This window comes from Engraulis encrasicolus, chromosome 5, assembly GCF_034702125.1.
Source record: "Engraulis encrasicolus isolate BLACKSEA-1 chromosome 5, IST_EnEncr_1.0, whole genome shotgun sequence".
In the NCBI taxonomy this organism is placed as follows: Eukaryota; Metazoa; Chordata; class Actinopteri; order Clupeiformes; family Engraulidae; genus Engraulis; species Engraulis encrasicolus.
This window is the reverse complement of record NC_085861.1, coordinates 44,650,320-44,672,398: the sequence shown is the minus strand read 5'-3', so window position 1 is coordinate 44,672,398 and position 22,079 is coordinate 44,650,320. Positions and strand designations below refer to the sequence as shown.

Below are 22,079 nucleotides of genomic sequence, written 5' to 3'. Positions count from 1 at the left end.
GTGCGTGCGTGCGTGCGTGCGTGTGTGCATGCGTGCACGCACGTTTGTTTGTGTATGTTTCAGTGTGCAATATGGGTAAGAAAGAGAAGCATATTTCCTCTACTTCCCCCAGAATCTATTTTAACCATCCACTCAGTTCAGGAGAAACACATAAGAGCAGTGAAACGGATTTAAATGTATGCTAATCAAGTCTGAATGGCTAACCCCTTCGCTGTGAAGTTAATGAGATGTGCTCTGATGTGCAGTGCTGTGGCTGCAGAGTTTGGCTGGTGACATGGTACGCACACACCCGAACCAAGACCTTCAGTAAGCCCCAATTTAAATGGTGGCTAAAGTGCAAAGTCGCTAACGTGCAGGGGGTCGGGGGGCGGGGGGGTGCTAGTGTGTGGGAGATATTAAGCTGAGCCATGGATATCTGTACTTGGCAGCTTGGCGACTGTTATTACCTGAATCAAAAAATAACAATAAATAAAATCCCAACAACAAAAATAATTCGGACAAAATTGATTAAATTAGCTTAAAGGGACACTGTGCAGGAAATGGTCAAAAAAGGTACTGCAACTATGCTGCTCATTAAAACTGGGCTGCCTATTGCCAAATTTGATCTTTACATGAAAGTTTACTAAGTAATAACCAAATATGTTCTAGTATGGTAGCTATTTTTGGAAATTCAAAATGGCGGACCATGGAGAAGATCCCCCTTTTCATGCATGAAAAGTGCAATATTTCCTGTCATTATGAATACTTAGAATTTGGTGGTAGTGGTAAGTATTCATGAAAAAGGTAACATTAGTGAATGGGCAGCATGAATTCTGGAAATAAACAACTAAAAATCTCACACAGTGTCCCTTTAAGCAGGATGAAAGAATGCCCACCTTGTCAGTTAAATGAGTGCCCAGAACCCTCTTCATCATTCCTGTTTCTGTGTATATTTTTATTTTGTGTTGCCATGGAGTCAGGGCCACCCCAAACAATGCCTTCGCACCAATTCCTCTCTGTCTTGCCTGCTTTCTGAATTGCGAATGTGTAATTAGTGTCAAAACACACACACATACACACGCACACATGCACGCACGCACGCACGCACACACACATGCACGCACGCACGCACACACTTTCACATTCCCACGTAACAAGTACACAATACACATTAACATATCGTGCGCATTCTCCACTACACATGGAAAAGAAGCCGTCTATGAAGGGCTTTCCCTTCTTGCTCAGGGAAACGATCTGCCATTCTCACTGGCAGTGTACACCAGAAGATGCGCGTAGATGAGAGTAGAGAGAGGAAGGGAACACACAGAACAGAGGAGTGGAGCGAGTGTAGAGAGAGTGTGTGTGTGTGTGGGTGGAGGTAGCGTGGGCGGATGATTATCAATAATCAATAGGGAAGATCATTCACAAGAGGAGCGGAGCAGGAGCGACCCTACTGCAGACTGTAGCAACAGCGCGCACACACACACATTTGCAAAGGCATGGACACAAATGTACTGGACGTACTATACGCACACGTATTCATAGAGATATGAGCATGAGGCTGCACACACTAAAACACACACTAGAAAGAAATAAGGAAAGAAAGAAAGAATGAAAGAACGAAAGAAAGAAAGAAAGAAGGAAAGAAAGACAGAAAGAGACGTACACACACACACACACACACACACACACACACACACACACACACACACACATACACACACACAAAAACACACACAATGCATATCCCCATTCAAAACCCATTGAGCATACATATGTACACAGACATGCATTGCATACGCGCTAAAGTGTATTAGGTTGATGGGGAGTGCTTTATGCCCATACTGGTGGGTGTAATTACGGGCTTAAAAGGAGCTAATCCTACCTCAAGACAATCCCACCAGATTACGCAACAAAGCATCCCACGGAATATAAAGCAGCAACACACTGACTGAGTATACAATATGGCACTATGCACACTAACACACACGCACACACACACACACCCGCCAACCTGCCCGGCCGCCCGCATGCCTGCCCGCCCCCATGCACGCACGCACACACACACACACACACACACACAACAAAGCACAGCAATTACTCCATAAAACAAAACAAAACACTCAACCACAACAACAAACAAAAGCCACAGGCACAACCAGTCAGCTACAGACACAACATGGCAGGGGGGCAAAGGGGTATGTTGTTGCCCTGGGCTCAGGCATAGAGGGGGCCCAGAATTGGGTCCTCATTACATTGCATACTGTATGAGCATGGGTGGCTGGGGGGTCTTTTAGATCACTTTATCTCAGGCCTGTCTAAGCTGTCAGCAGCCCTGACAACACATGGTAACATCCGACAGCTTTATATTAAAACAACCATTCATAACAGTAAGCCTTATTGTTAGACTTTAGACTTTAGTAGACTTTATACACATCAGAATAGCTCAAGCTCCATCGCAATCCCCATTACACAGACACACACACACACACACACACACACACACACACACACACACACACACACACACACACACACACACACACACGCACACACTAAATGATTGCACTTATTAATCTCCCAGTGATTTTCCTCTTTAGTGTGTGACTGACCCTTGATGTTCTTTATGTTTTATGCTGTAATGCCACACCACCCTGCCTACATCCTCTGTAAAGACGCTGACACAGGCTTAGGCCGAAACGTCTGCCATGCTAACCCAGTATTAAAACTGCAAGAACCTCACCCGGGAGTGCGGCTTTTTTTTACTAAACTTGATGCCACAGCACTCATTCATCTGAACATCATCGACACGACACACATGCCGTTTATCACCATCCTCATTACCAACGCCAATAAGTTCAACGCATCGACGTAGAAGGTGACTTTACATTGCACAGCAATATATGCAATATTTCAATGCAACACACCTTCACTCTTACTATTTTTAAGCGATGACTACAGAACAGAAGTTGACTACAGACACATATCACTTCCACAAACAAGGACCTACAGTATGTCCATTACCAAACACTAAAGATACAGCCTTTGTTACTCATAAAATACAATTCATACCAAACAATAATCACCTGGATTAAAAGACACTGATAGGGATGCACCGATACACATTTTTTCACTTCCGATCCGATCCCGATATCTAAATTTGGATATCTGCCGATACCGATACTACTCCGATCCAATACCAAAACCTCATATATGCATGAATTTCAACTTGAGGAAGGCTCAAGATGACTATTTGGTCAGAAAAGGAAGTCAAAAGAACAGGAAACGAATTCATAAGTAAAAGTATCAAGTAGAAAAGTAACAATCTCATCCTGAAAACTAATATGCAAGTGTTATGACTTCAAATTAACATTACACCTGGCTCAATATCAGTCCTGGGAAAATTCCGATACTTTGGGAAAATTCCGATCCGATCCGATCTCTGAAAATATGTTGATATCTGAACCCGATACCGATACACCGATACCGATATCCCATCCCTAGACACAAACAAGCAAACCAAACAAACAGGCTGTGTGTGTGTGTGTGTGTGTGTGTGTGTGTGTGTGTGTGTGTGTGTGTGTGTGTGTGTGTGTGTGTGTGTGTGCACGTGTGCATGCAAACATGCATGTGTGTGTGTGTGTGTGTGTGCGTGCATGCTTGTGTGTGTGTGTGTGTGTGTGCGTCGTCCATGTATGCGTCTGTGTGTGTGGGTGTGTAGTGCAAAGGCCATTCCTGTGAAGCCTGCCAATGGCATACACAGCACAGCACAGCACATCACAGCACATCGCAGACAAGGAAGACAAGACAGGACAAGACAACGAAGAACAGCCCTACAGCATCCACCCACCCCAGGCACCGTGGCAGTAAGAGCCACACACTCCGATCTACAACCTGAATGTTTAGTAATAACTAAAAACCATGATAGGCTATCCATGCTAATGCTATTCAATCTACGGTAATATGGACTTTGATGAACCACTATGGTGATTGAGTAGTAATGACAAGTTTATTACTACTACTACTACTAATAATAATGATGATGATGATGATGATGATGATGATGATGATGATGATGACGGTGGTGGTGATGATGATGATGATCATCATCATCATCACCATCATCATCGCCGTCATCACCATTGTCACCATCACTATCGTCATCATCATCATCCTCACTCTTCCAAAAACTGTTCAATATTCGGTAACACTTTATTTTAGGGACACATCTATTAGCACTAATACATACAATATTAATGCATGTGTAAGTAACTTGTAAGGCATGTACTAAGCAAAATAAGACAGTTGTTAAGCATGTATTCACAAATGTCTTGTTCATGCACAATAAGGGATTTATTACCAATATAACCTTAGTAAGGACCTAGTAGACCTAGATTTCTATTTATGTGTAAGCAGTAAGGTCCAGAATACAATGTGTATAAGCTCCTGGTACACTGTGTGAACAAACCCTGAACAGTGTGAAAACAGATGTGGAATAAGGGTCCCTATTCTAAAGTGATGCATTGCTCAGCCCAGATGGCTTAGGGCCCCCGCACTACCTAGGGCCCCCACTCTACGTCCCCCCCGGGAAGCAAAGTGTAAGAACATATCAGATTCTACATTAGTCTCAGTAGGTATGAAGATCTCACTTATTCTACTCATTATGTTACATGAGTAATTGGAAGCATTATATAGCAAGGATTGGACGTAAAGTTATCAATGACGGTGGGTGGTGAGATGTCATTTTTTCATACACCAATTAGTTTTAATTGTAAAAACCCTGCAATAAATGCAGAATATAACGATGAGTAATAGTTTGGAAGCGAAACTAAGCTATTCCTTTCTGATAAATAAGTTAATGTTTGAGAAACTTAGCTACAAGAAGTGCAGTGCATGATGGGTACGCCCTTAGTCAGAAATGCAATGCATGGCCAATGCAGCAATGATAATATTTCTGTTGTTACGTACATGGCAAATTGTTTGGATAGCAACTAAATTTCACAAGTGAGGGGAGGAGCTAAGGACGTAGGCTCAGAGCTGGGTAGGTTGTCTGTTGGCCTAGATTGCGTACCCATCATGCACTGCACTTCTTGAAGCTAATGTTCTCAAACATTCACTTAATTATCACAAAAGAGTAGTTTAGTTTTGCTTCAAAACTATTATTCTAATGTTCTGCATTTATTTTGGGTTTTTTTTTTTACAATTAAAACTCAGTGGTACATGAAAAAAAATTACATCTCACCAACCCACCGCCATTGACAAGTGTACGTTCAATCCTTGCTATATATAGGCTCTTGTTACCTCCTTCTCATTGATATGAACAAGAGAAAACTAGATGACTCGGCTGGGTAAGTAAGTTACTTGTTTGATATACCCTTACACTTTGTAGATCGGGGGGGCTAGGTAGTGCAGGCCTGGGTGGTGTGGGGGCCCTAGGACTTTGGTAGTGCAGAGGCCCTGAGCCATCTGGGCTGACCAATGCATCACTTTAGAATAGGGACCCTTATTCTGCATCTATTTTCACACTGTTCAGGGTTTGTTCACACAGTGTGTCGGGAGCTTATACACATTGTATTCTGCCACTTACTACTTACTAATAAATAGAAATATAGGCTTACTGGTCCTTAATAAGGTTATATTAGTAATAAATCCCTAATTGGGCATGAACAAGACATTTGTGAATACATGCTTAACAACTGTCTTATTTTGCTTAGTACATGCCTTACAAGTTACTTACACAGGCATTAATATTGTATGTATTAGTGCTTATAGATGTGTCCCTAAAATAAAGTGTTACCCAATATTCATGAGTGATTATGATGACTGTATCAGACACTGCTGTACACCCTTTCAGCTTAGTGATTCTGAAAGCCGCGCTATATCCAAGCAGTATCGGAGACACTGATGAGCAATTACGTTGGCTGTGGGGTGACTCCACAGACAGAATGCATATTAGGCGCTAAGTAAATAGCTGCCGTCTCTCCTCTTTTAATGCAATTAGCATGAAGAGAAGGGTTATTGCAGTCGTGAAATATGCAGACAGAATGACCTTTCTGAAATGCAAACTAATTAAAATTACTGTTATAAATACCTTGACCTTTCTGTCTTGTGTTTCAGGTGCGATTGATAGTAGGTGGGATCTCTGCCGTTATGCCTGTGTTGGTACAGGTAAAGGGCTGTTTAGTAGCTCACAAATGGTATGTGTGTGCCTTTTGTTTTCATTTCCAGGAGGGTTTGAAGTTGTACAAGTCTTTCGAAGACAACCTGTGATGTGTTAGGTCAGACAACAAGCATTAATGACAGCTAGAAAGAAAACAAATACAGGAACTACAATATGGCCCACAACATGGCACCCCAACCTACACACACCCACGCAACCCCCCCACCACACACACACACACACACACACACACACACACACACACACACACACACACACACACACACACACAGTAACTTACAGTACTAATAGACACTAGGTTATGCCTATGGATTTTCTTGCCTACGGTCTTTTCTTTTGTAAGCTATATGAACGCGCCTGGCAGCCAACCATATTTTTGCCTGGTGAGTTGGTCTAGCCCTGGTCTATGTAAGATCGCCATAACAAGCACCAACCCTATCCCACCACTCAGAAGGCAAGGTTTTTCACCCTCTGGTTGAATCCTTTGGGCGGGCTATAGCAGGACCGTGAAGACAGCCACATGTCTAATGACTAACAAAAAACAGTCGATTGGTCATTGCGATGGCCAAGACATAGAAGAGGTAATTTCAGCTAAAACGACAGTTTGGCCCTTGCTCCCACAGCCTTCAGCTATCCGATACGAGCAAGTCAAGACAAACATTTTTTTACATTCAATCAGGCTCGTCCGGCTGGTACCATTGTTGTCTACTTGGTCATTTTGCTCATGGTGCGAAATCCAGGGTTGTTGTGTCATAAATAATCATCATTCACATTGAATTGAAATATAGCGTACAAGGTCTGGGTGAGAGTCAGGGCTAAGGCTAAGGTTAGAGCAGAGGGCAGGGATTTGACTCCAGTCTATGAGCCTATGAGCTTCAGCTAATGATGCCTCCTCATAGCTATCGTCCAGGACCATCACGTCTGGCCCTCTTTCCTTAATCCTGCTAGATGGGTACTCAACCCTCACCTCAGACACGAGGGTATCCCTGAACTCAAGCGGAGTTCCCTGGAGTTCCACGAGCGGAGTTCCCCAAGCGGAGTTCCCCAAGCAGAGCGAGATAGCTCACTCTTACATCATGACTGTGTAGGAGACAAAGGCCCTGAACCACCATGGTAAGGCAAGGCAAGGCAAGGCAAGGCAAGGCAAGGCAAGGCAAGTTGTAAAATGCATTCCACAAACAATGAAGTTCAATGTGCTTTACAAAAAAGAAAAAAGAAAATATACAAATACAGGTACAAAATCACTCCCTCTTACAGTACCTGTGCAATGAACTTAACACAATGACACCTATGGAGGAGTATTCCCATACTAATTCACTGTCAATTTTTCTGGCCAGTGCAGTGACCCATGTTACTCCACTCCAGGATCTCTGCTCTGATCCCCAAACTATGTCATGATGAGCCTTTTCATGAGCATCTGGTGGCCTTTGTAGAGTTGCATGCTGATGTGTTAACCATGTTGATATAGTTGTTTCATGTACAGTACATCATGTGAATCAGCAACATGATAAAATTCGTCCGGAAATGAGTAGCTTCAAACTTAATATTTTATGGAATGGACATGGAAAAAAGTAATGTCATTTTGGGTGAATCCACTAGCTTAGCAGCATTTCCCATTGAAAATAATAGGGGGTGGGACTTAATTCCTTTCTGTATTGTAAATATCATCATTAAGAGTTGAAACATGTTAGATTATTATAACTGTGAATTATGTATCCATATGTGTCCAGTTTTTAGGGTTCCTTTGCATTTCTTATAGCGATAACTAGTGCATTAACACACATGAACAAATAATGCAGCTATGCTGGGTACAGCTCATACTATAATTGCATGTTATTTCTAATGTTACTATTAGTGTTGATGTTATGAAATAATGTCCGTTAATGTATTGTCTTCTGCATGGTTGTCTTCTACAACCCAAAATTTCTAATGGCAAACAAAAACGTGCTGAAGAATTCATCCATCATGAAAAGCACACTCTTCCCATGTTGTGAAGCGCTAAGTAAGGAGTCCAAACACTGTGAGTTTTTAAACCTTTGTTCTGATAGAAACAATCAAAGCACTGTACCCATTTACAAAGACGTTTTCCTTGAGATTTCAGCCATGATTTTTTGCTTGTCCCTCAGTCATTTGGAGAGTGTATCCCCCAGATGTCTGTCCGCTCATTTATGTGGGGCCTGATCTCATTAACCCAGGAGAGTAGCTTGAGGCCAAGGGCATCATCACCATGGCCGCTGAGTACAGAGGCTTGTCTTGAAGGACTTGGACCACACACACACAAGGCCAAGCAGAGTAAACTATGGAGCCCCAGGAGAAGCTGCAAACAGACTAGCCAGCACTACGTGCAGGGAAGGAGTGAGGATTGAGGGGGGGCTTGCATCTCTGGTCCCAGGATTTTGCTCTTCTGTCTCTCTCTCACTGTGTCTCTGTCTCTCTCTATCTCTTTTGCCTATCTATCTCTCTGTCTCTGCCTTTTCTCCCAGATGTCTCTCTCTCTCTGTCTCCATCTCTATGCTTGTCTCTCTGTCTTTCTCTGTCTCTCTCTCTGGCTGTGGCTAATATATATATATATATATCTGTCCATCTCTGTCTCTCTCTCTCTGGTTGTCTCTCTCTTCGCTTCCTTCGCCTCTGTCTCGCTCGTTTTCTCACTCTCTGTTTCTCTCTTCGCCGCTGTCTATCTCTATCTCTCTCTCTCTCTCTCTCTCTGGCTGTCTGTCTCTTCGCCTCTGTTCATCTGTCTCTCTGGCTGTCTGTCTCTCTCTGGCCTCTATGGTCTCTTCCTCTGCTCTCTGCTGCCTCTGCTGCTGCTGCTGACGACATGGGGCTTAATTGCACTGTAGTGATGGAGGGCAGGCCACAGCTTTGTGTTGCTCCATAATGGCGTGCAATCAGCATGCCTCCCAATTCACACACTCCACACGTTGACTCACTGCCAGCCAGATCTTAAATAAGGCCCTTTATTACTGCCTTTCACTTCCATCATCTTCTCTCCCTCTCTCTCTCTCGCGCTCGCTATCTCTCTCTCTCTCTCTATCTCACACTCTCTCTCTATCGCTCTCTCTCTCTCTATCCCTCTCTCTCTATCGCTCTCTCGCTTTTGCTCTCACTCGCTCTCTATCTTTCCATCGCTCCCCCTTTTTCCTTCCTCTCTCTCTTCAATAACACCCCCCCCCCACCTCTTTCCACCGCCCACAGAAATAACAGAGGGAGTGAGAGTTACAGAGAGAGAGAAATAGAGAGAAAGAAGGGGGACAGGGGCATGAGTGGGAGAGACAGAAGAGAGAGATCGCAGGAAAAAAAGGACGAGATGAAAGGGAAACTCTGTGCGCAACGGAGAGAGAGGAAAAGCACATCCGACATCCACGCTCATCTGAAACATACATATTGGTAACAGCGTATTTTTACGCGCCAGGAAGAGAATACGACCCAATGCATACAGTACATGTATACTAATTAACATCCTCTGAGCCCCGCCATCAGACTCATTTTTGAGTTAATTCAGCACTTAGGGGGTCACATTGAATACTTTTGGTGTTTGTTTTCACTCCCTAAGACTTAAATTAACACTGTAAAATGTACTGCGTGGACATCATGGCATCCACACCTGGGCCCCCTTAGTCTTAATGATGGGCAAAGTGCAAAGTCAGCCAACATAGCTAAGTGTTTTTATGCGTGAGTACACCTTCCGAGTGCCTTAGGGGAGTACTAAACCGACCCGTCAGTGCTTGCTTAGAGGAGGACCTCTCACCCATGATATTAAATTATCAAATATATTTCGCTTGCTTGGTAAATTAGCTATAGACAGCCATTTAGACTTTGGCCCATCATTAAAATATTATTTACAGGCCCGGGGTGCGGTGGTGTGCTAGTCTTAGTGATGGACACCAGGGGTGCTCTTTGTTTTTCTGTCATCTACTTGTGCATCTTTCATGACACAAAATGAGACAGCAGACAGATTATTATGCAAAGGCACTAGTCCGCATCACGCAGAAGGAGAAAACTGCTCATTCAGAAAACTTGTGATGAGACACATACACTACTTTCTTAAAAAACTAAAAAAACACACACACATACACACGCACACACACACAGACACACACGCACGCACGCACACGCGCACACACACACACACACACACCAAACACAACATACACAATATTCTGTGAAGCGACCTTGGGTGTTTTGAAAGGCGCTATATAAAACAAAAGTATTATTATTATCATTACTGACATAGTAGCCTATATGTATTATCCTTTCATAGTTAGGGTGGTGTTGCTTTTTGTTGGGGTATAGTACCATTTCTGTTTAGCTTTCAGTATATCATCTTGCTATCATCTCATGCTAGCCACCAAGCCTCTCGTTTTAGTCCCTCACACACATACTGTACATGGATACACACACAAATACACACACACTCACACATCCATGCATGCACGCACACACACGCAGGAACGCACAAACACACACACACACACACACACACACACACACACACACACAGATACACACACACACATCTGCAGATTTTTTTCTTTTCTTCACACATGTGAACACTCCGTCTTCTACTTGATAATGAGATTCTTTCATGTGTACTCCAACACACTCATGATCATTTAACAGACACATACACACACACACACACACACACACACACACACACACACACACACACACACACACACACACACACACACAGAAACACCCCCACCACACACACACACCAGAACCCCCCCCCCCCCCAACACACACACACACACACACACACACACACACACACACACACACACACACACACACACACACACACACACACACACACACAAGGTCATAAGACCCTGAAATAACCACACAGATGCAAATATTCTACAGGAACACACTCGTGCACACACACACACACACACACACACACACACACACACACACACACACACACACACACACACACATACACACACACACACAACACACACACAGCTGTCTGGAATTCTCCTAGTGTCACCCAATACCCTAACCATCCCCTATCAATGGCCTTTCTTTAGAAAAGAATCTTTGTGTGCAACCCTCCAAGCATTCCTACTGTACAAAGTCATGGGCATACACACACACGGACACACACACACGGACACGCACACGCACACGCAGACACACACACACACACACACACACACACACACACACACACACACACACACACACACACACAGAAACACACACACACACAAACGACAGACCCATCGAGTTATTAAGATTGGCGGTCTGTTCTGCTTCTTCTGCAGCAGACGGGGTCTTTGGTAGACTGACTCTGTGGAACTTCTCAAGCTGTGATGCTGTGTGTAAGTCTGAGCCAGCTGTGCCTTGCCAACTGACACACACACACACACACACACACACACACACACACACACACACACACACACACACACACACACACACACACACACACAAATACACATTCTCTTTCTCTCACACACAGACACGTATGCATGCATGTACACACACACACACACACACACACACACACACACACACACACACACACACACACACACAGATACACATCTAGAACCAGAGAAGCAAACACATTTGCTTGATACACACCTGCTCAGAACACCTGTTGATACCCTCAAGGCTAGCATTTAATCCATGGAACGATTTCAAAAACAGATAGCCGGCACCCTCAGAATAAAAGAAATGCTCCTCTATTTAAACCACTCACAGATGGTACCAAGGTCTCTGCAGTCACTGGAGTGTGAGTCTTAAAGATACAGCATGCAATTTACGTAATGATGTGAGATATCCATGATGTTTCAGTTCAGTGCCCAATCAAGTTACACATTGGGTATTGTAACAAGCAGACATAACACATTTCACTAAACAGAAAAATGGCCAAAATGGTCGACAACACACCAACCAAACAGGAGCAAACATTCCGAAAAGCCTATTGCTGGATGTTGTGTACCTTATTTGTTCACATAGCAAACTGTAATTTACCAAAATGTAGCAAACAGGTGCAGCAGTTGAACAAACCCACTATGTTAGACTCCACATTCACAATCTTGCATAAAAGCATTGATGAGCACTGATTAGAGCATTGATGAAAAACACTGAGTGGAAGGCCACTGCACTCGGATTTTGCGCAATTCAACACTTCATTTCTATTCTGGGAATTCGCATGCTGCGTTTTGCCGTCGTTAGGATCTCAAGACCAAAATGGACAGCCTCACTAAATTCTGCGCTCCAGTTTGGGAACCCTAACACCAAATGGGGAGGGAGTTTGTTTGTTTTCAGGAGTGGTTTAAATAGATGAGCATTTCTTTTATTCTGAGGGTGCAGGGCCGGCTATCTGTTTTTGCAATCATTCCATGGATTGACAGCTAGCCTTGAGGGTATCAACAGGTGTTCTGAGCAGGTGTGTATATTATCAAGCAAATGTGTTTGCTTCTCTGGTTCTAGGTGTGTTTGTTTCCAGATCCACCATGTTGACACCATCAAGCTTTAGGTACATTTTAAGTTCAGTTCAGATCGACCTCCACAACGAGAAATGAGAGAGTAGACGGTGCTATGCGTTAGCCTATGTGTTACCTCAGACTATGTGTTACCTCAGTTTAAAAAGATATAGTCTGGCGATAGGCTACTGTGTCATAGTTATTGGCTGTTGTGTTTGTTTTGAACAGATGTCAAATTGGTGTTACTTTCCAAGTCTTGCAGCTGTGTGTCATTCTGTCATTCTGTCATTCTGCAACTCGTCAAAAGTTTTGACATTTTTTCTGCCTTTCCTGTCAAATCCGACTTCTCTGGATTGACTGGCAGGTACTCTGGTGCATAGTATGTGTCTGAGGCCTGCACTGTGTCTGGTTGTGGCCTGGTTGCCACTGTCTGCTGCCTGCATACCCTTACAGCTACCTCCCAAAATCCCTTTGGCTTGGAAGTACAATACATGTTGTTGTCAGGTTGTCCTCTTAATTTCACATTTCTGATGCTGAAGATATAGTCAAAGTTGAGTCCAAGTCAAATATTACATACAGGCCCTGCCTTGACCTAATGGTAAGGCCGTGGATTACTATGCTGGCGACCCAGGTTCGATTCCATTTGCCAAATTCGAGGGTCAAAATATTGACCAAAGAATGTTGCCCCATAATGTGCACGCCGTTCCACCAGTGGAACACTGTAATAATCATTGAAATATTAACTACCATCAGGGTGCAATTTGTCGGGGGGGATGGGGGTGATTGTCCCCTCTTCTGGTTTTGATATTGCCACTTTTTATACACGATTCTCATCACAGTTTATTGTAACTCCATTGATATCGTTTAAAATCTGGAAAATATCCCCCCTTCTGGTTTTCTGACAAATCGCACCCTGACTACCATAGTACTACACTACTACAACATTACACAGGGCCTTCTGTAATGCACTAAAACTTGGTCATTTCCATTCTGGTAACAGAAAAATATTAATTCCACGTCTGAACGGGTTAAAACCTGAACTGAACATGGTCCACAGGCCTTACACAAACACTCAAGGAAGGAAAATGGTTTCCGACAGACAGACGGACAGTCAGACAGACTGATGCACCAGCCCACAGAGCACTGGCGCAACGCAAGTGCTTCAGGCCCCCTTGCAAGCTCTGAAGAATGGGCCCCCAAACGAAAAAAGAGGGCCTAACATCATAGGGAGGTGCCCGTTTCTTCAAGTCAAGGGCCCTTGTGCCCCCCTCCCCGACTTGTATGGGCCCCCCTGCCTCGCGGGGGATGCGGAGGTCTACTTTACGCCCCTGCCACAGATATTGATAGAAATAGCGGATTCCATTGTGAGAGTGGTTGGTAGTACATCACTATTACATAGCAGGGGACAGAAGAACACCATTAACACACCCATAGTACACACTCATAGTGACCTTTAAAGAGCGACCTTTCAGATGCAAACAAACACACACTCGTCATCCAAAATCAAAAAAAATGCTTCCATTCAGGGGCTCACCTTGTTGTAGACTCCCCAAGAGAGCTCGGTCTCGATCACCATGACGACGATGCCGAACATCCCGAAGATGAGCGCGTAGTCGCTGAGGCGCTTGCGCTTCTCGAACAGCGCCCTCCGGTGGCCCAGCTTGTAGCCGATGTTCTGGTTCTTGCGCTTCTGGGCCTTAGAGAGGCTCCTACCGTTCCCAGACACAGCCCCGCTGCTCCCGCCTCCCGCTCCTCCTCTACGCCCGTTACTCCCGCCCACCCCACCTACACCTCCAGCTCCACCTGCACCACTGATGGTGCCCCTGCTCTCCGACAGGGCGTGGTTCTGGTGGTAGATGGACATCTCGTAGGCGTGGCCCCGGTAGGGCGTGTCCTCTTTGGACGAGATCACGATCTCGGGCGGGCTTTGCGACTGGCCGAGCTGGGAGGCGTGCGAGCCCGACGCCAGGGCCCCAGCGGCGGCGGCAGAGGGCACGGAGGAGGAGGCGGCGGCGGGCGGGATGGAGGAGGAAGGGGCCGAGCTGGTCGCTGACCCCGAGCCCGTGCCGGTGGTGCCCGTGCCGTCTTTGGTGTCGCTGCTGCTGTCCGACTCGATGAGGTTGCGGCGCGAGGCGCTCAGGCGGCTGAGCGGCTTCATCACGCCGCCCGTGTACTTGCAGGAGCTCATGGCGATCTCCGTGAAGGGGTTGCTGTCCCGCCGGTGCACCAGCGGGCTGGCCTGCCTGTGCTTGCAGCCCCGGTCCCTGTCCCTGTCCCTCTCCCGCTCCCGTTCTCTGTCCCGGTCACGGTCGCGCTCGGCCGACGGCGAGTGCGTTGAGTAGAAGAGCGAGGGGTAGACGGGCGAGGCGTCGGCACTCAGGCTGTGCTGGCTGCCCAGGCAGGACGACAGCGGGGTGCTTGAGGGGTGCAGCGCGTTGGGGATGTGCTGCGGTGGCAGCTGGGGCACCATGGCGGCCCCACCAACAGCAGCGCAGGAAGAGGAGGAGGAGGAAATGACCCCCGACGTGGAGGTCACCAGGGGCAGCCGGGGCAGGATGGACGGCGGGGGCAGGACACCTCCTCCGCCGCCGCCGCTAGGGGTGGTGGGCGAAGGCGTGCTGCTGAGGCGCTCCAGGCTGTTGTTCGCCCCCATGTGGTTGGAGTGGTTGGCTCCGGGGTAGCCGCCGCCGCCGCCGGCGATGCCGCCTGGGTGAGGTGTGCCAGCGCAGGGCAGGGGTGATCTCTGCTGCGGCGGCTGCTGATGGTGATGATGCTGCTGCTGGTCCTCGTCCTCACTCCCGCCCAGCAGGGCTTGGTTCAGGGAGGGAGGAGGATCCATGTCAACCCCCTGTGAGCTCCAGTGGAGACTTAATGGCACTCTCTATCTCTACTCTCCTCCTCTCTCTCTCTCTCTCTCTCTCCTTCGCCTTCGCCGATGACGGGAGTTTTTGGCGGCACGGAGTGGAGAGTTGGCAGACGGAGGGATGGCGAGAGGAGGATGAAGAGGAGGATGGATGTCAACCAATATGAAGAAGAGGCAGAAGGAAAAAGAAGAAAACGGGAAGAGAACGCAGAAGGAGAGATGAGAGATGGATGACAATTCAAAGATCACCACTACAGTACACAATCTACGCAATCAAGCTACACATGAAGTTAATAACAAAGTACAAAGCCCTGAGATGAAGAAGGACGTTTGATGGGGAGACATGAGGAGTGGAGAGTGACAAGCGTTTGGTGGAATGATGAGGGGAGAACATGTGGGCAATGGGTATTTGTAAAGTGAGAGAGAGAGAGAGAGAGAGAGAGAGAGAGAGAGAGAGAGAGAGAGAGAGAGAGAGAGAGAGAGAGAGAGAGAGAGAGAGAGAGAGGAAGTGGTGGCGGTATCTAAAGAGAAATGGGCACACTTTCACAGCTCATATTTCCTCCTGTAAAGGATTCAGCAATCACTCTCCTGACACAAACACACAAACACTCTCTCTCTCTCTCTCTCTCTCTCTCTCTCTCTCTCTCTCTCTCTCTCTCTCTCTCTCTCTCTCTCTCTCTCTCTCTCCTGTCCTCAACCTTATTTCCTTACAGCAATATCTGTCACATAGATATCAGCCTCAACACTGAGCACAGCACATTATTAAGGAACTTGTGCAATTGTCAACCTTCAACAGCCTGAGTATCTGTACTGATGGGCGAACAAGATAGTGCTTTCAGAAATCAAATGTTGCATCTTTTATTCTTTTGTAACATTGTGTTTTGTGCTTTCTGATTTGTGCACTCATTTTCTGTCAGCTTCACTCTGAATCCTCATGCAAACCTCACCTTCGACACCTCTGTTTGTCTCTCACTCCTACACCCCTCTCTCTCTCTCTCTCTCTCTCTCTCTCTCTCTCTCTCTCTCTCTCTCTCTCTCTCTCTCTCTTTCTATGCCTCTTGGTCTTACCTCTCCCCTTTTAGACTGTCTCCTCCGTGCAGTTGTTGATTCAAAGGATAAGCGAAAAACGTCTTCCGCACTTTTTCTTTTTCATGTTGTCTCGATCATTCCATCTTTCCTCATCCGTTGGTCTCCTTGCCGACAGCCTATCCTCGCAATCGTGTTTGTTTCTCTGGGAAAACGCACCCTTTTGCGTTTCCTCGCGCAAAATGCCTTTATCTGGCAACAAATTATTCCCCTTGTGTCTAAAACATTGGTAATATACTCGTCGTTAATACATTGTTTCAAATAAAATCCAAATATATACTAAAGAAATTATGTGACAGCTGTTGCTGCCAAATAAGTACAAAAAAATATTCACCTCCCCCAACAACGGATGCACTGGAACTGTTATCCTCAAATTTCCGCGCATGAAACAAAACAGAAGAAAAGTGCCTCGGCTATTCGGATAACAAGAGTTGCTTTTCCGTTCCAGTCGTGGCAGGTTTTCTGCCCTTCACTCTTGCGTTGTGTCGCTCAGTCGGCGTCGCTCCCTCTCAACTTCACTCTCGCGCGCACTCTCCCCGCCCTCCCCGGTCCTCGTCTTCGCTCTTATTGGAGGAGGCGAAATAAATAACTACTGTAAAGCGAGGTACAAAATTGGGTGTCGCTTAAGTCACCTGTATGACATCCACTCTTTCAGTTATCTTGTCTGTTTTTATTTCTTCAGTTATCTTGTCTTTTTGTCTTTTTCAAGCAGCCCTTGAATCATTCCAAAAGATAGGCCTACGACTGAAAACTGGACTTCAACCTAATATTAAAAAAAGCAAAATGTTAAAATGTCGAATGTTGAGTTCTCTCGAATCCTACCCCCGGTTTTGCAAGACATAGAAAGGCGGGTTCTTTCCATAACGACAGGTAGGCCCTATGCTATGTGGCCTATCCTGCATTGAAAGCGCACTTTGAAGTTGGCTGGTTCTTCCCAGGCTCCGCGGGTGCTGTGGTTGGTGATGGGCTGTACGCCGGAATCTTGCTTCGGCTAAAATGACCGCAGGCTTTGCTTAAAAGCCTCTGCGGTTTCATTTTTGCTTGATTGGCAATTCGGAAACCGTTATTCAGAGTCTAGCTTTTACATTCTCCAGCTCATCTCCAGCAGCTAATAGATAGCCAAGGCTAAAAAGTTATAGGCTACCTCAGCTATTTTTCTGTGGAGTCTTGTCAAGGGGATAACTATTAGGAAGGCTAATATGTTATAATGTGAGGATCCATCAGGAAGGCCAAACAATTTTGTCCAAGAAAAAAGTTAAAATCACTTCTCAGGTCTCGTGAGCGACTGAATTTCCCTGAATACAGACACGTGCCTTGTTCACATTTCAAACCTTCGATGGGCAAGGTAAGCCGGATAAAAAAGAGAATATGCTCGAACCGTTCAACAAGCTACTGGAAAGGAGATTAAATGACACGGAAGATATGAATAATGAAATCACTGTGTCCTATTGAGGGATAATTCCGGAAGATTTAACAGAGCCGTTACCTCACCTCACCTGCCAGATGTCATCCATCCGGACGCCATCACCTGCGCATCTCCGCGCGCGGCGCAGTAAGTAACCATGGCAGCTATTTGAGTACTTCCGCGGACAATGGGGGTCCAGAAGGGTGGTGTCAGCCAGTGAACGGGCAGAGACTTTAGATTCGCTGTTTTGATAGGAGGAAAGAGGAGAAAGCCAGGCCAGATCAAAAGTTTTCACTGAGAAAAAAGCCCAAGAAGTGGATTATAAATAGCCAGTCAGAGAGGTTTTTGTGCGTGGTGGTGGATGGTTGGGGGTCATCATGTCATCCCTCTCCCCTAGGGGTCACCCATGGAGCCTTGCTTACATAAGTGGGCAGAGGCACAGCTGTCCACCTAGGATTCAGGAGAGAGAGAGAGGGGGGGGGGGGGTACAGTGCATAAATAGAAATATAAAGAAAGGAGAGAGAGAGAGTGGGTGTATGTGTGTGTGGGGGGGGGGGGGGGGGGGGCACAGGGGGGAACTTGACAGAAATGGATGAAAGGGAAACCTTGAAGGTGTGAATGTGTGAAAGAATGTTGGTGGCGCCTGCTGGAAGTCTCTGTGTATGGACATATTTGTGTGTGTGTGTGTGTGTGTGTGTGTGTGTGTGTGTGTGTGTGTGTGTGTGTGTGTGTGTGTGTGTGGATTATTCACCTATTTGGTACCTATTAATATTAACTTTTTCATGTGGAATCAAATAAAGTACAATGCATGTTTGCGTGCTGTACATGCAGCACGAGAGAGAAAGAGAGAGATGCAGGGAGGAAAATGATGCAGGGAAATGTTTTGCTTCTGGTTGTGACAGTAAAGGTTAAAGGGACAGGAGGAAGAGATGGTGAGATTGTGAGTGGAAGAGTGAGTTTTGTTCCTTTTGTGCACAGGAAAGGTTAGCTATATCCCCGAAGAATAACCCAGATTCAAGAGCAGACCATGAGAAAGAAACAGAAACACACACACACACACACACACACACACACACACACACACACACACACACACACACACACACACACACACACACACACACACACACACACACTGCCATCGCCACAGGAACAGCTGTTGCTATGCCAACCAGAGCGTATACAGAGTGATGATTTTTTTCTCCCCCTGAGTGAGATGAACTCCCAACTCCTACTGTCATGGCCATCAGAGCCAAAGACCTGTGGTTTAAGACATGTAGTTTACTTCTGCTTTTTTTTTTTTTTACCTTTGTCTCTTTTGCTTTCATTTCCTCTCTCTACCATCTGTCTGTTTGTCTGTCTGTCTGTTTGTCTCTTTGAGTTTCTCCCCCTTTACCCTGTGCTCTCTTGCAACATTCCCTTGCTGATTCTGTGCCTTTTGCTAACTCATATTATCTTGTTTCTTTACTCTGCTCTCTATCTGTCTTGGACTCTCTCAGTCACTCTCCTACCCCCCACCCCCCCACCCCCCCTCCTCTCTCTCTCTTGCACACACTCTTTCACTCTCTTTGATTCACCACCACAACCGAGACAGTCTGTAGGCCTATGCGTTTGTGATGGACCGTAAAGCACACAAATGCCTGCACGCCCACATATTAATGGTAATCAATACGAGGAGGAAGAAGGGAGGGAGAGAGCGTTACTCAGTCAGACAGTGGTGAACGATAGCTATAATGCATACACAAACACTCGCGGAGCACTCACAACTTTCTGAGCGAGGTTGGAGTCCCAAAGAGGTTTGTTTGTATGCTGTATGTCTGTTTACATAATTGTGGATTGATGATGCCACACCATGTTCATTTCAAAGCCACAAAAGTCAGCCTTCGTGTGATAAAGGGGGAGCCACGTGTGTGTGTGTGTGTATGTGTGTGTGTGTGTGTGTGTGTGTGTGTGTGTGTGTGTGTGTGTGTGTGTGTGTGTGGTCTACAGACAGCCACCGAAAACCCGTACACTGTAACTTCCTGATGTCTACCGTATGTTAGTCTTGAGTCTTTCCTGGCCTACAGTATATTCTGTGAGTGTTTACGTCCAATTTACAACGGCTATCAGCCAATCACAATCAAGAGAACACATCTCACAGTGTTACATTGTCCATTGCCCATCCCTGCTAGCCTGATTATCATCAACGTTCAAATCTCTTCAAGACTTGGTCTGACCAAGAGCATTAACATTAACATTCCCCAAAACAGCATGGTTGACCTGCCTCCCTTGATATGCTTATGGTTGTTTGGTTGCCGACAAAGTGAAAGGAGTTCCCGTATTTGCGGGAACTCAGAAAGTACTTGCATTGCTCTTGACCTGACTACTGTAGTTGCAATGCAGAAGGTGTTGCGTCATTAGGAGGACGCGGCTTGGCTAAATCCCTGCACCCTTAGGCCAGACTCTGACTGTTGTTGTTGATGATTCAACACTTACTGAGTGGAATTGAGCTCCCATTGGGTTGCTCATACTCCCTAAGTGTTGAAGTAACATTTACTTTGTAGGGAAGGTATGTGGATTTTCCGACTTCAGCTTGCCAGTGCTGCAGAGTGCAGATCGCTTACTCTAACACGGCCCCTGTTTGTTGTTACCAGAATGGCAACCAAGTCATAATATATGACCAAAGACTCTGTGTAATGTCATAGCAGTGTACTATGATAGGAAAGTTTTTTTTAACAAATAAAGCATCCCACTGGTGAAATGGTGTGCACTGTGATCCTATTCTTCTCTAGATCTTTACTTAATATTCTGAAAGTGACGGCCTTTCAAGCTGGCGGTATTGTAACATGATATTGATATGACATTACATAGTGTTTTAAGTAATAGATTAAGACATGGTCATTGTAATTTTGGTGACACTTAAGATTATAACAGAGGCTCTGCATGAATTGCCAGGCCATTGACACTATGTCTAGCATGCTTTTGTGTTTAGTGTCGTGCATGGTTTTGTTATTTTGAGATTCACCAGTACATAGGGTGAACATTGGTAAAGTGGGATGATTTTTGAAATTTCAGGTTCTCTGCCATTGTAGTCAAATGCCATTACATCACATGTCAAACTGTTATGTTATTTTCAAATTCCAGGGTGTCTTTAACAAAATTAAGCAGAAATTGTGGAAATATTTTCATCACAGAAGAAATTATTTTGCTATAAACAGTTCTGGCCAAGTTCAGAATGAACTTCCCGACCACTGGTAGAGTGGGACATGGCTGTTTTTTACATTTTATTTTATTTATTACACAATTTACATGAATATTAAACTTTGTTATATGTGCATTTATGTAAAAACTGTTTGTTTACATACATTTTGTTACCTTTATATGAAGAATTTGTTGCATAAACCTGTTTACATACAACGCACCCATAAACCTGATACAGCAAGCAAATTACTACTGAAAAAGAGACTAATACAAGATTTTATTATTAATTTTCTTATAATAAGCAATTTTAAGCAAGATTTTATTGAAATATAAGACATTATTTGCTGTTTCACCATAAAAAATGTGCCCTGTCCCACTTTACCAATAGCCATTGGTAAAGTGGGACAGTGGAAAATGTGCCTCTAATTAAAATATTTTATTTAAAAAATTAATTAATTTTTAACTAGATGATACTTAATGAAGTCACCTTTCATATGAAAACAGTTGTTGAGGCCTAACATCAATATTTAAAGTGCTAGGCCCTTAACATTATTGACCTCAGATTGCTATGTCATTTTCAAAATCATCGTTTTTTTGGTTCAGCCTTTGAATGACATGTTATCACGCCCCCCAGGAAGACATCACTACCACACTTAATATTATATTTTGAACATTACATGCTAGAGAAGATGTATCCAAAAGATTTAATTGGCTACAGTAAAGCAACATGAAGATATTGATGATAAATGTTAACTGTCCCACTTTACCAGTTGTCCCACTTTACCAATGTTCACCCTACTACCATTCATTTTCTCTTTGCCTCTCACAGAATGTTCCGGTTATATTGATGTAATAATCAGATGGAACACTCCCTGGGCCCAACCCATGTCATCCCCTTCAGCCAGCCCGACAGCCAGCTAGTCTCCCCAGGGCAGC

General features: G+C 45.1%; 1 protein-coding gene across 2 annotated transcripts in view; it reads right to left on the bottom strand.

Moving 5' to 3' along the window:
• The window catches only part of kcnn3 (potassium intermediate/small conductance calcium-activated channel, subfamily N, member 3), a 118,264-nt gene extending 101,216 nt beyond the window's left edge, over positions 1 to 17,048 (bottom strand). The window contains exons 1-2 of one of the 2 annotated variants that reach the window (XM_063199540.1): positions 16,541 to 17,048; positions 14,144 to 15,536 (exon numbers count right to left, since the gene is read on the bottom strand). In XM_063199540.1, coding sequence (XP_063055610.1) covers positions 14,144 to 15,448 — 1,305 coding nt within the window. In that variant the 5' untranslated portion in view covers positions 15,449 to 15,536; positions 16,541 to 17,048. Of the gene's footprint in view, positions 1 to 14,143; positions 15,763 to 16,540 lie in introns of those variants that run through there. The other variant, XM_063199541.1, reaches the window with a different exon arrangement.
• Positions 17,049 to 22,079: the final 5,031 nt, after the last annotated feature.